This window comes from Rhinatrema bivittatum, chromosome 14, assembly GCF_901001135.1.
Source record: "Rhinatrema bivittatum chromosome 14, aRhiBiv1.1, whole genome shotgun sequence".
Classification (NCBI taxonomy): domain Eukaryota; kingdom Metazoa; phylum Chordata; class Amphibia; order Gymnophiona; family Rhinatrematidae; genus Rhinatrema; species Rhinatrema bivittatum.
The window spans coordinates 81520301-81535590 of record NC_042628.1 but is presented as its reverse complement, the minus strand read 5'-3'; the positions used below and the strand labels follow the sequence as shown (position 1 = coordinate 81535590).

The 15290-nt window shown below is 43.8% G+C and overlaps 1 protein-coding gene across 2 annotated transcripts in view; it reads right to left on the bottom strand.

Annotated features, from left to right (window-relative positions):
• The window catches only part of SCN1B (sodium voltage-gated channel beta subunit 1), a 127422-nt gene that overhangs the window by 58861 nt on the left and 53271 nt on the right, over positions 1-15290 (bottom strand). For both annotated transcript variants that reach the window (XR_003852671.1, XM_029577061.1), the window contains exon 3: positions 1428-1594. Coding sequence is in view for 1 of the 2 variants with exons in the window: in XM_029577061.1 (XP_029432921.1) it covers positions 1428-1594 (167 nt within the window). In the remaining variant the exon portion in view is untranslated. The remainder of the gene's footprint in view (positions 1-1427; positions 1595-15290) is intronic.

The following is a 15290-nucleotide window of genomic DNA, read 5'->3' as shown; positions in this document are numbered from 1 at the left end:
TGATAAAGGGGATGGAACAGCTCCCCTATGAGGAAAGGCTGAAGAGGTTATGGCTGTTCAGCTTGGAGAAGAGACGGCTGAGGGGGGATATGATAGAGGTCTTTAAGATCATGAGAGGACTTTTCATGTGAAAAGGTTATTTACTCTTTCGGATAATAGAAGGACTGGGGGGCATTCCATGAAGTTAGCATGGGGCACATTTAAAACTATTCAGAGAAAATTCTTTTTCATTCAACGCACAATTAAACTCTGGAATTTGTTGCCAGAGGATGTGGTTAGTGCAGTTAGTGTAGCTGGGTTCAAAAAAGGTTTGGATAAGTTCTTGGAGAAGTCCATTAACTGCTATTAATCAAGTTGACTTTGGGAATAGCCACTGCTATTACTGGCATCAGTAGCATGGGATCTGCTTAGTGTTTGGGTAATTGCCAGGTACTTGTAGACTAAATCGGCCACTGTTGGGCTTGATGGACCCTTGGTCTGACCCAGTATGGCAATCTCTTATGTTTTTAAGCTTTCTGCCTTGCCTAGCGGCCTCTGGGCTTTCTGTGTATTCTGTTGTGCTATCGTGGTCTTGTCCTGTCTTCATCCAGTCTTGTCCTTGTCCGGTTCCTATCTAGTCCTGTCCTTGTCATTCTCCTGTGTCTAATTCCCAGCTTGTTCTCTGTATCCAGCCGACCCAGCTACCAACCAGCACCAGTATCCAGCTCCCAGCCAGTACCTGGACTCAACTCCCAGCCTGTCTCCAGCTTTTAGCTTGTGCTTGACTCCAGCTCCTGCCATGACGTTCATCAGGAGACAAGTTCTACCGGCCCCCAGAACCCAAAGGCTCAGCCTGCAAGGGAGGGGGCTGGCCAGGCATAGATCAGCACCAGCCCAGCCTTGCAGTCCTACACCTCACTCCAGCCTGCAGCCCCCTGACACTGACACTGCAAACATCAGCTGGACTCTAGTTGCCAGGAATATCTTATTATTTATCTTGATTTTGTTTATGCCTTTTCATTGGTAGCTCAGGGCGACTTACAATTCAGATACAGTAGGTGTTTCCCTGTCCCACAGGGCTCACAATCTAAGGGTCTCATTTACTAAACATTTTTCTCATAGATACAAAATGTTCAAAGAGCCTAAGCTTGCATCTGAGGCGATGGATGGTGAAGTGACCTGTCCCTGGACACAAGGATATCAGCAGATTTGAAACCTGGCTTTCCGCCTGTGCTCTAACCACTAGGCTACTCCTCTACTCCAAAACTAATGACAGGCTGATACCAAAATAAGTCTGATTCACCACTTGACATAGTTTTTCAAAGAATTCCCTTACAGTTTTCTCCAAGATCGTCTGCAACAGGATCTTGAAGGTTACCCCTTAATTTCTGGAGATTTTGCAAAGCTACAGACACAGATCTGGTTATCCTGCATTATTCTGAACTTACCAGGCTATATTCTGTGTCCTCTTTGCCCTTGAAGAACCACTCAGTGAAGGTCGTGGCTGTGGTCTCACCACGCTTTTTGCATGAGATGCAGTTTATCTTGAATGATTTGCTGTAGACAGCCTCCTTCTCCGCATCCACCTCCACACACCCTGCCCAGCAGGCTGACACTGAGAAAGAGAGCAAGGAAGATATTAGATATACTTTCTCAGAAGACCTAATATACTTCCAGGTATAAAACAAAGAAAGCTGTGACCTCTTATTCATGTTAATACAAGTGACTCATATTTAGGACCTACAACATTTTCTAGCACAACAATACTCACTGAATTCAGTAAATAAAAATAATTATAACCTCTATTTATGAAATGTGGCTCAGAGACTCTGCCTATCTCTGGAAAGTGATGGAAACTCCCTTTAAAACATTTTTGGGTCAGTTCCTGTTTTGAAGCTGTAATACATTAATAGTCTCATTATCCCTTTTCTGATACGTATGATGATGTCATGCACGTCTAGAATATGGACAGGAAGGCTCAAACCGTGTACGCTCAAACACAGATATCAGCAAAAAGGAAAAAGTTGAAGCTATACTACTTTTTTTTTTTAATATTTTATTTATCATTTTCAAATTATACACATTTATAATCCTCCATAATCAAAATATAGTATAACATTATACTGTCTTTCTCTCAGACTTTTCATTTACATGAACATAATAATAAATATAAATAATAATTAATTTTGTCTAGTGAGCTAAGCATTTACTTAAGGATATTCATGCTATAACATATAAGAAAATCTTTAAGGAAGAGGCAACAGAAATTATATTCAGGAGTTTATAAACTAAACAGCAAAAAGAAATAGGCTTTACATAGAATAGCAGTGATACATTCACTAGGACCTTCTACCTCTTAAGCTATAGGAGATGAAGTTGCTGGCCTACGGTCCTCAATAAACTGCCGCAATTGGTCAGTCTGAAAAAATACAAATGTTTCTTCCCCTTTCTTTAAAATACATTTGCACAGGTATCGTAATAAAAAGGAAAAACCGAAATTTTGTTGGAAAGATAAAAATTCTTTTCTACGATACTGTGTAACCGGCGCCATATCTGGATTCAGCCTAACTTCTTGATCACAAACGTTTACTGGAAATTTCTTAAAATAATTTCGCATAACACTCATAACATCTTGAGTAGAGATAAATGATACCATAAGAGCTTTCCTATCAATGATATCTAGATTAGAAGATTTGAGAAAACCTGTTAAATTTTGTATAGCATTCATATTATCATTTTGAACAACTGCCCTATTTGTCAGAAATTTACAATTATTTATCGAAGGAATATTTTGTTCAGAAAACCCAAGGGAAGTTGTCAAAAATCTTTTTAAAATGATATATGGTATTTCTCCTATAATTTGGGTGTTATGAAACTCCTGCCCGCGGCGTTCCCCGCGAGCAGGTTGCACGAACCTCACCCCACGCTTCACCGACACGGCAGGATGCCGTCGTCTGGTCTCCTGCGCGGCCGGAGCCGCGGACTTGATTCCTTCCTCCAGCCCGGAGGCCGCCTCTTGTTCCTTCACCGCGGCCGGAGCCACGGACTTTCATCACCATCTTCACGGTACAGAGCCGCCGCCGGCTTCCACCATCTTCGCAGCTGGAGGCCGCAAAAGCCTCGGTCTTTCCTAGTGGCTGGATCTGTCCTCAAGGCTGCCTGCAGCGGCTGGAGCCGCTGGATTTGTTGGGGCCTGCGTCCAGGCTCAGCCCTGCTGCTTCTGACGCTGTACGTCGGTGCAGACCGCTGACTGCGGTCCTGCACAGCTCTTCCTGCTCCCTCTAGGCGCGTGGCCGCGCCTCTCTTCAACATTTAAAGGGCCAGACACAGGAAGTATGCTGGCCCCACCTAGGGAGTGAACTTCCTGCTCCAGCCCTATAAAAGGGCTGTCTTCACAGTACGTCTTCGCCTTGCATCGGAGTTACTTCACTCTGGAGGCTCCTGCCTGCCAGAGCTCCGTCAGGTCTTCGTGGAGCTCCTCTTCGTTTCATCTCGCTATGTCAAGTTATGTCTTCATGCTATGTCTTCATGCCTGAGGTCCTCGTCCAGGTGTCCTGGTGTTCGTCTCCTGGTGTTTTGCCTCCTGGTGTCCTGCCCTCTTTGGTGTTCACGTCTGTGCTTCTGAGCCTTCTGGTCCTGTCGGGCCTGCTCCCTCGGACGACGTCTTTCCCGGGTTGGAAAGGCCTGCAGGAGGACTGGTGTCCTGAGCTCCTGAGCAGTCTTGTCCTGCCAGCTGTGTTGGTGCTTCGGATGACATCGGCTCCATCATCGGAGTCCCACCTCGACTGGATGCTTCCTGCGCTTGTCCCGCTCCCAGTGTGGTCAGTGACCAGTCTCCTCGGGCTGTGTAGGGCGCGCAGTGGGACAGGGTGGTCCGCGACTCAGTCCCGCGGGTGGATTGAGTAGGGCGCCCTGAGAGACAGTGCTAATGTCCTCCTGCCTTGCGTCTTGCCTTGTTTGCATCAACCCAAGTCTTCGTCTGTAATGCCGTCGCATCAACCCAAGTCTTCGTCTGTGATGCCGTCGCATCAATCCTAGTCTGCCATGTCTTCGTGTCAAGGTTTCCGTCTGCCCTCGACCTCAGGCCAGGCCTGCTGCTCCATGCCGTTCCAAGCGGCAGGTCCGAAAGGGCTCGGAATGGTCCGAGGACCATTCACATTCCAACATCATCCTGTTGTTGGCCTTGGGAGCTTACAGGCCTGGCAGAGGGTCAGACCGTCTGCCATAGCGGAACACGCCGTCAACCCTCCTGGATCCATCTGGGGTCGGGCTGAGGCTCAAGGGCACATTAGGGCTGAGGCTCAAGGGCACATTAAAACACCCCATTATGTATCATTGGGGAAAATTAAGAATTCTTATGTTCAGTTTTCTCAATCCATTTTCTAACAATTCCAGGCGCCGTGATGACGAAAGCTGTTCTTTTATTATTGCTGAATTTAGTGTAGTACTAGTTTGAACCTTTTTCTCCATCTCAGTTATTTTATTCATCATTACAGTTTCTTGTGCCTGTATTCCAGCTATCTTCTCTTGCAAGTTATAGTTTATTTATTTATGTATTTATTTGAAATCTTTTATATACCGACATTCGTTTAGTAACATCAAATCGGTTTACATTCAACAGAACTTGGCGGCTGCGCTAAACAGAAAACAAAACATAGTAATTAGCAGCAGTGCTTTACAATAATAACATTTAGGAACATCATGGTAAATAACAATTTCGTAACGTTTAGGGAGTCTACATTTTTTTCAAGCTGATTTAAGGATTGGCCCTGGGCTGCAACAAGATCCCAGATAGCTTCGAGGGTCACCGCCCCCGGCCTTGTTGACCCCCACGCTGACTCACCAGGAGTTTCAGGCTGATAGATGTTTTTCCCAGCAGCAGGGGAGGCCGCCTCCACCAACAAAGTCTCTTTCGATGTCCCCGGCTTCTCTCCCACTGCTTCTGAATCAGCTAGAACCTGTGCCAATTCTGGTCCATCCGCTCCCTCAGGGAGCTCTCCCTCCAACTCCAGCACTAAGACGTCATCGGTCTGTGACAGAGCAAGTTCCCTGGACTGGTCTCATTGCGCCAGGGGTGCGCGTAGGTCCGAACTGAGGGAAGTCTCTACCGCCGACATAAGCTGCTCTCCTGCCGCAGCACTCGCAATGGCTTCCTCAACTCCCTCTGAAATCACTGCTTGGGACAGAAATCGGACAATGTCCAGCTGGCTGGGTCCAGGTAAGGGCTCTGGGGGGGGAAAACCCTTACTTTCCCCTTTCTATTCGACGGCATATCGATTCAAAAGAAAATCTTTTCAGAGAGAATAGAGATAGCTGGCGTTCCGCTGTCCCACTATGCCGTCATCTTGGTTGCCTCCCCCCGCTATACTAGATTTAATTTTTTTTTAACCATATATTAATTAGTAATGCCCCACCATTTTTAAGTGTGTAGATTTTCTAGGGTTTACCACTGTCATCTAGCCTTGACCATTGTCTTTACAATTGAACTGAACTCAAGTGAGGTCTCACCAGGGATCTATACAGGGGCAATATCTCCTCCCTTTTTCTGCTGACCATTCTTCTCTCTATGCAGCCAAGCATCTTTCTGGCTTTTACTGTCACTTTATCCTCCTGTTTGGCCACCTTAACATGATGAGATACAACTACCCCCACATCCTGCTCTTTCTTTGTGCTTAGAAGAATTTCACCTCCAATACTGGACCTTTCCCTTGGATTTTTGCATCCTAAATGCATTACTCTGCATTTTCTAGCATTAAATCTTAACTGCCAGACCTTAGATCATTTCTTGAACTTCGCCAGATCCCTCTTCATGTTTTCCACACCTTCCTGGCTGTCCACCCTGTTAAGGATTTTGGTATCATTAGCAAAAAGCAATATTTGCTGACAATCCTTCCACTATGTCGCTCACAAAAATATTGAAAAGAAACCGGTCCTGAGGCACACTGCTAGTAACACACTCTCCTCAGAAAAACTCCATTTACTACTATCCTTTGTTACCTTCCACTCAGCCAGTTTCTCTAGGATTCATACCAAGAGTGCACAATTTATTTATAAATCTTCTGTGCAGAACCATGTCAAAAGCCTTGCTGAAATACAAGTACACCATGTCTAGTACGCTCCCTTGATTCAACTCTCTGGTCACCTAATCAAAGATATTTATCAGATTCATCTGACAAGATTTACCTCTGGTAAAACCATGCTTCCTTGGATCTTGAAAACCATTAGAGTCCAAAAATTGCTCTATCCAGTGATTCTATTAGTTTTCTCACCACAAAGATCAGACTAACTGGCCTGTAGATCCCAGCTAACTCCTTACTTCCATTTATATGAATAGGAACCACATCCGCCCTTTTCCAGTCCTCTGTCTAGAACTACTCCAGATTCTAAAGAAGTATTGAAAAGGTCAGCTAGCGGAGCTGCCAGGATATCTCTAAGTTGCCTTACTATTCTCGGATGTATCCCATCCGGCCTCATCACCTTAGTTAGCTCCTTACGAACACACTGTTCTGAAAATCGATTGAGGTTGATCTCACTATCAATCTAGTTGGTTTTTTTTTTGTGTGTTCCTGCTCCAGGCCCTTCCACATTGAACACTGAACTGAGATATCTATTAAGCAATTTTGCTTTCTATTTATTTATTTATTTAAAAGTTTTATATACCTTCATTCTATGTGAGAATCACTAGCTCATAACGGTTTACAGGAAAACATTCATAAATAAAATGAGTGTTACAAGGTTGATAGACATTCATATAAATGGAAGTAATGCAATGGTAGACTTCCAACTTAGAGACAGATTAAAGGGTTAGCAAGGGGGGCAGATTGTTTAAGAATTATTATGTTACCAGAGTCATGGGGAAGTGGGTGCTTCAATCAAATTGAAGGCATTTTTGAATCGCCAAGTTTTTAAGTCGCTTTCGAATTTCTGTTTATCTGTTAATGTTCGAAGTTCTTCTAGGATGGAATTCCATAGTTTTGGGACATCAATTGAGATCACTGTATCTCTAGTTAGTGGTAGATGAGAGCCTCTTAGGTTCAGAATTTTTAGGAGGCCTTTGCTCTGTGATCTGAGAGTTTGCGGGGGGATGTGAGGTTTAAAATTTATTCCTAGAAATTCGTTGTTGTTCAGGTTAATGTCTTTGTATATTATAGTAAGAACTTTATAAAGTGTCCTTGAATGTACAGGTAGTCAATGTAGAGCCATCAGAATTGGAGTGATAGAAACATAGAAATGACGGCAGAAGAAGACCAACCGGTCCATCCAGTCTGCCCAGCAAGCTTCACACATTTGTTCTCATACTTAACTGTTTCTCTTGGCTCTTAGTAACCTTATGTTCTAATTCCCTTTTCACCCCCACCATTAATGTAGAGAGCAGTGCTGGAGCTGCTTCCAAGTGAAATATTAAGTTTGATTAGTTGGGTAAGCGGCAGCATAGCTCTCTGCCATGAAGCAGAGGGCAATGCTGGAAATGTGTGAAGTATCAGTTTTTCTTTTCCCCTGTCATTGAAGCAAGGAGTCATGCCGGACATGCACCGAAAGTGAAGAATGCCTTGAAAGTCACATTAACTATCATCAAATATTGAAAAGCCTAATAATTGGTAATACCTATAAGCCCATGAACCCATCCCTGTTTTTTTTTCTTTTTTTTCTTTTCTTTTTTTAATTGGGAGATGGATGCCCTTCATCCTTCTACTCTGTGAAGGTGGACACCTACCACCGGCCACTGGCATCCCGCTCCGTTAATGCCTCTGTGGCTACTGCCGCTCCATGCAGTGTTTTACTACCTGCTCTTTATATGCGTCCTCTAGAACTGATGGATCCCATCCCTGGGTTTTTTTATTATTTATTTAATTGGGAGATGACAGCCCTCCATCCTTCCGCTCCGTGAAGGTGGACACCTACCACTGGCCACTGGCATCCCGCTCCGTGAATGCCTCTGTGGCTACTGCCGCTCTGTGCAGTATTTTACTACCTGCTCTTTATATGGACACCTACCACTGGCCACTGGCATCCCGCTCCGTGAATGCCTCTGTGGCATTCACGGAGCGGGATGTGATGTGGTCAAATTTTCTTCTCCAGATAATAGTCCAGCAGCAGCATTTTGCAGTAGTTGCAGGGGGTTTAAGTGAATAGTCGGAAGACCTAGAAGTAATGAATTACAACAATTGAGGTTTGAGAAAATGAGAGATTATAAAACTATTCTGAAATCTGTTGTGCTTAGTAGAGCTTTCAGACATCTCAAAATCTGCAGCTTGTGGAAACCAGAACTAATCAGTTTGCTTATGTGGGCTTTCAGTGTAAGATTTTCATCGATTTGGACCCCCAGATCTCTCACTTGGGTTGCAGAGGTTACTTGGCAACTTCCGAGATCTATCCCTGGGGGTATAGTTTTTTGTGTGTTGTGGCTTAACCAAATTATTTCAGTTTTTTTGAGGGTTCACTAAGAGTTTCCATTGAGCTAGTTTTTCTTTTAAATCATATAATCAGAAATTAGAGATGCTGTTTTTGCAAAAGATTTAATTAAAGGGATATAGAATTGTAGATCATCCGCATATAGGAAGAAATTTAAACCAGGTCTGTTAGTAATTTGCATATGGGCAGCAAGTAGATATTATATAAAGTTGCTGATAGTGCTGATCCTTATAGTACACCAGTTGTGCTTTGGAAGGTGTCAGTCAAATAATTGTCAAGTTTTACTTGGAATGATCTATCTGCGAGGAAAGAGGTGAACCATTTTAGCACACTTCCATCAATCCCAATGTTTATCAACTGTTGGCACAGCAGGTTATGGTCAACAGTGTGAAAGGCAGCCATTAGATCAATTAGGACTCATCAGCCTCTACATATTCCTCCCCTTCACCTTTGAATCTCACAATATCAGTAACATATCTAAAAAAAAGTCATGTCCCATTTTTATTATATTTACTATTCTTCTATTTGAATTTTTGCATCCTTGACTACTTTCCCAACTTCTCTTAATTTTTCCCCCCATCATTTACCACCCCCACCACCCCACCCACCTGTCCCTCCTTCCCCCCCCCCAGCTCCCTCTCTGCCTCTGTACATAGTTCTCAACTCTGAACATAACATATTCTGTAAAAAGTTATGTGGTTAAGCAAATTATATCGTATTACTATCCTGTATAACAGTCCTGTTACACTGTATCATGTCACTATAAGGCTGGCCTTGGACATCTTGTTATATGTAAACCGATGTGATATGTCAAATTGAATGTCGGTATATATATAAATAAATAAATAAATATTATCACCTGTCTTCCTCTTTCTGCAATCTCTTTTAGTTTATGAATGCTAACCATTTCTTCCTTATCTTTACAGCTACTTCTTTAGAAAACCATGACAAACTCTTTTCCCTCTTCCCTTTATTTACTTCCCTAACAAAAAGATCAGTTGCCCTTAGGATACCAACTTTTAGTTGTTACCATTGGCCTTCTAGTTCCCCTAGCTTTTTCCTTACAGCTTGAGGTGCTCCCCCATTCTGAGAAAGTTGGTTTTCCTGAAGTCTAGAACCCTCGCCTTAGAATGAACCTTCATCTCTTGCATCCTAATGTTGAACCACACCATCCGGTGGTCACTTGCTCCCAGATGATCATTTATTTATTTATTTTTATTTTTTTCTATACAGACATTCTAGTAAAATATACAAATCATGTCGGTTTACAGTGTAACGTTAACAATCGCTCGGAGGCGGTACAAGGAACATGGGTTACAGATAACAAAGAAAACGGTCCAAAACTACTCAAAACATAATGTAAAATAAAACATAATAAATAAATAATAATATAACTCTTCTCGATATATCATAAGATATAATGAAACTATAATAGAAAAGCAAAGCAGACCTCAAGGATCGTCTCTGAGGCAGCAGAGATGGAAGTTAGAGCAAATAGAGCAAAGAGAAGAAATTGATAGGTGGGCTAAGGAGTCCGAATGTGAATATTAATTGGGAGGGTGCAGATACAGGAGCGAGAAATTAGGTGTCCATGAAGGCTTGGCTGTAGTGGATGATCATCCACTACAACATCAGAAATACTGTCCCTGTTGGTAAGCACCAGGTCCAGTATCTCCCCATCCCATGTTGTTTCTGCTACCAGTTGACAGAACAGTTCTCCTTGCAGAGAATCAAAGATCTCCTTGCTTCTAGAAGATACTGCAGTTGGGATGTCACATAGCCAAATTACCAAATACAGTTAATGATAGGCCAAGGGATGTAGTCTAGAGATGTTCGTTATTTCTTGGTTATTTAGAAAATATTTGAAATTTGTGTTGAGAGATTTTTTTGTCTCAATTCTGCTGGTGATCCAGGGATACATGATAGAAAATGAAAAAACGTCTGTTTTTATTCTCTTGATGCAGCTTTTCTATATCTAGAGAATGCGTATTTCTATATATCTAAGGTCAGCACTGGAGTGGTGAGGGAGAATGAGAAGCGCGCTAGGGTCAGGGGAAGCGTGTGTCTCCCACCGCTAATGCATGTCAATCTAGCGAGGTGTTTACCTCCTTACCCTTTGTCTCCCTCCCCAAAGTTAGAAGTCAAACTCTGTGTTTTACCCCCCAGTACCTGCATGGACGTTGCATTCTCTTAAGAGTGAAAGGAATCTACTACCATAAAGAAGAAAAACCAGGGCCATTTGACTTGTTTTATATGGCCTGCAACTTATTGGTTTTCCTATGACATGGAGGTAGAAAAGCTGAAAGCTCCCACTCTGATGAGTCAGAGCCGAAGATCCCGATGCAGACGGAAATGAAGGAATAAGAAGCCATGAGGCGGCCATCCCGCATTCATGCATGCTCATATTTTCTCTCTTCTTTTTCCTTTTCAGCTCTTTTAGTTGTTTTTCTTTTTCTTTTCTTGTTAACTCTCTTTTTATTAAATGCATAATTTAATCTTCATGAAATATATTTTTTATAACAAATATAGTATACATCTGATGCTTTTTATATTTTATGTGCAAATTTAATAAAGTCTCATCCAATCAACGTATTCTATTAATTACATTTTTATTGCACTTCATTAAAATGCAATTAGAATAAGTATTGCAAAAAATAAACCTCCCACTTCTTCTTTCCTCTCCCCACCCTGTTCACAAGCTCTACACCAGTACCCGTCCATCCCCTTGCTGATAAGTAGCTTTGCCAGCTGGTGCTGATAGGGTCCAGCTTTTTTCCATGCTGTATCTATGAATTCTTAGTTTCTGTCTTTTGTGAAGGCTCACCGCCTGTGCTGCCCTGGGTGCCACTCTTCTGCCTCTGGTTCAGGCCCCTTGCGAGTCCTGGATATCCCTGGAGTCCGTCAGTCACACAGGACTCCCTAGGTTCAGGTCTCCGCTGGCCCTGGTTTTGCGGGGCTTCTGGGTTCTCTTTGAATGGAGTGGGGTTGAAGCAGTCCCCCCAACCCCCAAAGATAACACAGAGAGAAAGAGAGATTCCTCAAAGCAATTTTATAAAGCAAAGTAGCTGAGTCTAGTACATTTGCTCCGTCCCCTCAGGAGCTGAACAAATGACCCTGCCCCCGCTCTCCAGCAGTCTAACCCCTTAACACATGTACTGGAGCAAAGGTACTGTTTGAGCCCCCCCCCCCGGCTCTCCAGTTCACCAGCAAACACCCCTGCCCTAACTTCCCTTAGGGTACAGGTTATGCATTTCCCTTTTCTGGCTAGGCTGTGCCCCTGAGACAGCTGGAGGATTCCTCTCCCCTGGAACCTACCTCCATTTCCTTCCTCCCTTTGCTTCCTGGCACTGGCTTTTTCTGGCCAGTGCCGCTACCTAGGCACGCCCCCTTCCTCTAGCTCCCTAGGCTCACCTGTGTGACTCATTAGTGTCAGAGTCTGCCACCTGCTCTCCTCCAAGCTCTCCCTACAGGTCAGGTGGTGGTTCTAGGAACCTGGGATTTGTAGTTTCTCGCCGTCACCTGCTGGCTGGCTCTAGTATTACCAGCCGCCTTATGGTATCTTATCCATTCCTGCCCCTGGCAGCGCTGCACTACATCACACATTCTTAGAAGAAAATATAAGCTGATCCCTTGTTTGGAAATGGAGGTGAGGGAAGAGCTGCTATTTCTGAGGATGCAAATGGTGTTAAGGAGAAGGGGTCGAAGGATACTGTGTGCATGGTGAAAGCAGATGGGAAAGTTATAGGATGGTGCGGAACTGAGTTGATGCAAGAATATTTGGCACACTAAGTGAACCTTCAGTCATGTACCCCTCAACAGCTCCAGCACAGCACTTCTTCCTGCAGATGGCAGTGCTTTCAGCTCTGCACTTCTTCCTGCAGGTGGCAGTGGCTCCAGCACAGCACTTCTTGCAGGTGACAGTGGCTCCAGCACTGCACTTCTTCCTGCAGGTGACAGTGGCTCCGGCTCTGCGCTTCTTCCTGCAGGTGGCAATGACTCCGGCACTGTGCTTCTTCCTGCAGGTGACAGTGGCTCCGGCTCTGTGCTTCTTCCTGCAGGTAGCAGTGGCTCCAGCTCTGCGCTTCTTCCTGCAGGTAGCAGTGGCTCCAGCTCTGCGCTTCTTCCTGCAGGTAGCAGTGGCTCCAGCACAGCGATTCTTCCTGCAGGTGGCAGTGGCTCCAGCTCTGCGCTTCTTCCTGCAGGTAGCAGTGGCTCCAGCTCTGCGCTTCTTCCTGCAGGTAGCAGTGGCTCCAGCACAGCGATTCTTCCTGCAGGTGGCAGTGGCTCCAGCTCTGCGCTTCTTCCTGCAGGTGGCAGTGGCTCCAGCTCTGCGCTTCTTCCTGCAGGTGGCAGTGGCTCCAGCTCTGCGCTTCTTCCTGCAGGTGGCAGGGGCTCCAGCTCTGCGCTTCTTCCTGCAGGTGGCAGTGGCTCCAGCTCTGCGCTTCTTCCTGCAGGTAGCAGTGGCTCCAGCTCTGCGCTTCTTCCTGCAGGTAGCAGTGGCTCCAGCTCTGCGCATCTTCCTGCAGGTAGCAGTGGCTCCAGCACAGTGCTCCCTTCTTTGGTGTGCTGTACTGGAGCAGCATTTCTCTGGGCCTCATACTGGTGAGATTTTGCCATCCCCATAATTTTGGTGATCTAGATGACTGCTTAGTTTGCCTGTTGGAAGCACTGGCCCTTGTGGCGAAGGTGGAGTTTTTAAATTGTATTTTAAATTGTCATTTTCTTTACATTTCTTTCTTTTAAATTCTGTTTGTGGATATTGTTCTGTTCCACTATGGGCAATTCTCATATCCGCTATGGCAGTATATAAGAAATGAAATGAAATTAAATGCCTTTTTCTTGTAGTACTTGTGTGTTACACTTTCTTCATCAAGGCAAAATACAATCAGCAGGTCAGAGCAAAAGATGATATTCTCAGTAAATCTGTGTAGTCAGGAATGTGATTTTACTGGATCTCTCCATACATGTTTGGCATTCGTGGCCTGAGGTATAGTGGTTCTGGGGTGAAACAGAAACAGGGATTAAAGATATTTCTAAATGTAGAATATCTTTAACATCAATTCTTTGTTTATTGGGCTATCAGAAAAATGTTAATATTCGTGCAAGGAATAAAAAGCTTATTAACTAACTTATTCATACTGTAGATATATTATTTCCTAATTTTGGGAGGATGTCATATTGAAGAAAGCAGGTGTTTGAAATTGCTTTAAGAAAATAACTTTTGCCCTCAAGGTAAGTTTGGTGTATGTAATAGCATTTGGAACAAGTTTTGGTCTCGTACTATCAATGGTATCAATAGTAATATAAGGACAAGCCACTGAAATAATGCCAAACTTTACCCCTCTTGTTACAGCAAGCTGATACAATATCACTGAGAATTATCTCTTGCTTGTGTGTAATGGATATGTTGTGCTTTCTGTCAAATTAAATAAAAGATTATAATAAAAGGAAGGTCTAATCAAGAGCTATTACTCTTATAATTTTTTTGTTTATTGACTTTATTTTTGTGCATTCAAGTGGGCTAACACAACACCCAGGCTATTTTGACTTTCTTAGAGAAACTGGACTAATAAGTCCTATTGATAGCACGGCAAAGAAGCCCAGGACCTGGAGTTACCTGGTCACTTTGGCTGTGCACGTCAGCCTGGCAGAGGCTCCGTAGCCTAATCTATATTTTTGACAGCACGTGCCCGTCTCAAAACTCTCTTAAAAGGCTCCACGAAGGCCCCTCAGTTCATGCATTATATATTGTGCACAGCGCTGCCCAGTCAGCAGGATCTTCTGGCTTTTGTTTTATAATGGCATTGAGCTTTTCCTCTTAGAGGTCAGTAAGCTATTACCGAGTACCGACTGACCTCCCTCCTCCAGGCTAACAAAACGTTAGTCCATGCATCAATGGACTGCCACGAAGAGGGCACAGAACAAACTCAAGGATTGGCCAATCTTGCAGCCAAAATAAGTGCACAAAGCCTGCAGCTCAACTGATTGTGTGCTTTCATGCAAGCGGAGCTGCAGATTGCTTTCCTCATCCTTCATGTTTTTCTTTGTAGGCATAAAGTCCCTCGGTGTTTTTTGTAAATGCTTTCGCTTGTGGACATTTGGAATTTTTCATTTCCAAACGTTTCAGAATATTCATTCTTTGTGCAAAAGATGCACTATTTTAAAAACTGTACAACAAATGGACTTCCCTGCTTAGGTAAGAAATGTCAAGTTTCTGGGAAGGGACATGAGGCGGGGTGATGTAGGGAGCTTGGGGACAGGGGTGAAACTGTTTGTTGGACTTGTACACAGAAGGCATTTTCCGAGATGATCCAAGTCGAGTTTGGCAACCATTTAGAGGACCAAAGGTTTCATAAAGCAAACAGATCGGTTGCCAACTATGTACAGAAAGGTCTTGGAGCCAATATAAGCAGGCGTTGAATTATGTGGGGAGGGAGGGGGAGGGAGGAGGAAAATGTAAAACATGGGAGCATGTGCTGAGAGTTGGGTTCATTTTTACTTTATTGTTATGCAGAGTAATCTTGCTGATGTACAATAAATATTAAATTCAACTTTAAAAAAAGAGAAATGTCATGCTGGGTCACTCTAGCTCCAAAAGTGCTCAGTTTGGATTGCAAGTACCCAGCAGATCCCATAAAGCATAACTATTTATTACTTACTCCCAAGGAGAGTAATGGCCTTCTCTAGTCTATATGGCTGATAATGTTTATGGAGTTTTACTCCAAGAACTTGTCAAAACCTCTTTAAGAGAAACAGGGGGGTAACCTGCAGGGAGCAGCAGTTACTACCCTTAACAAAATCATGGGGGTAACCTGCACAGAGCGGCAGTTACTACCCTTAACAAAATCATGGGGGTAACCTGCACAGAGCGGCAGTTACTACCCTTAACAAAATCATGG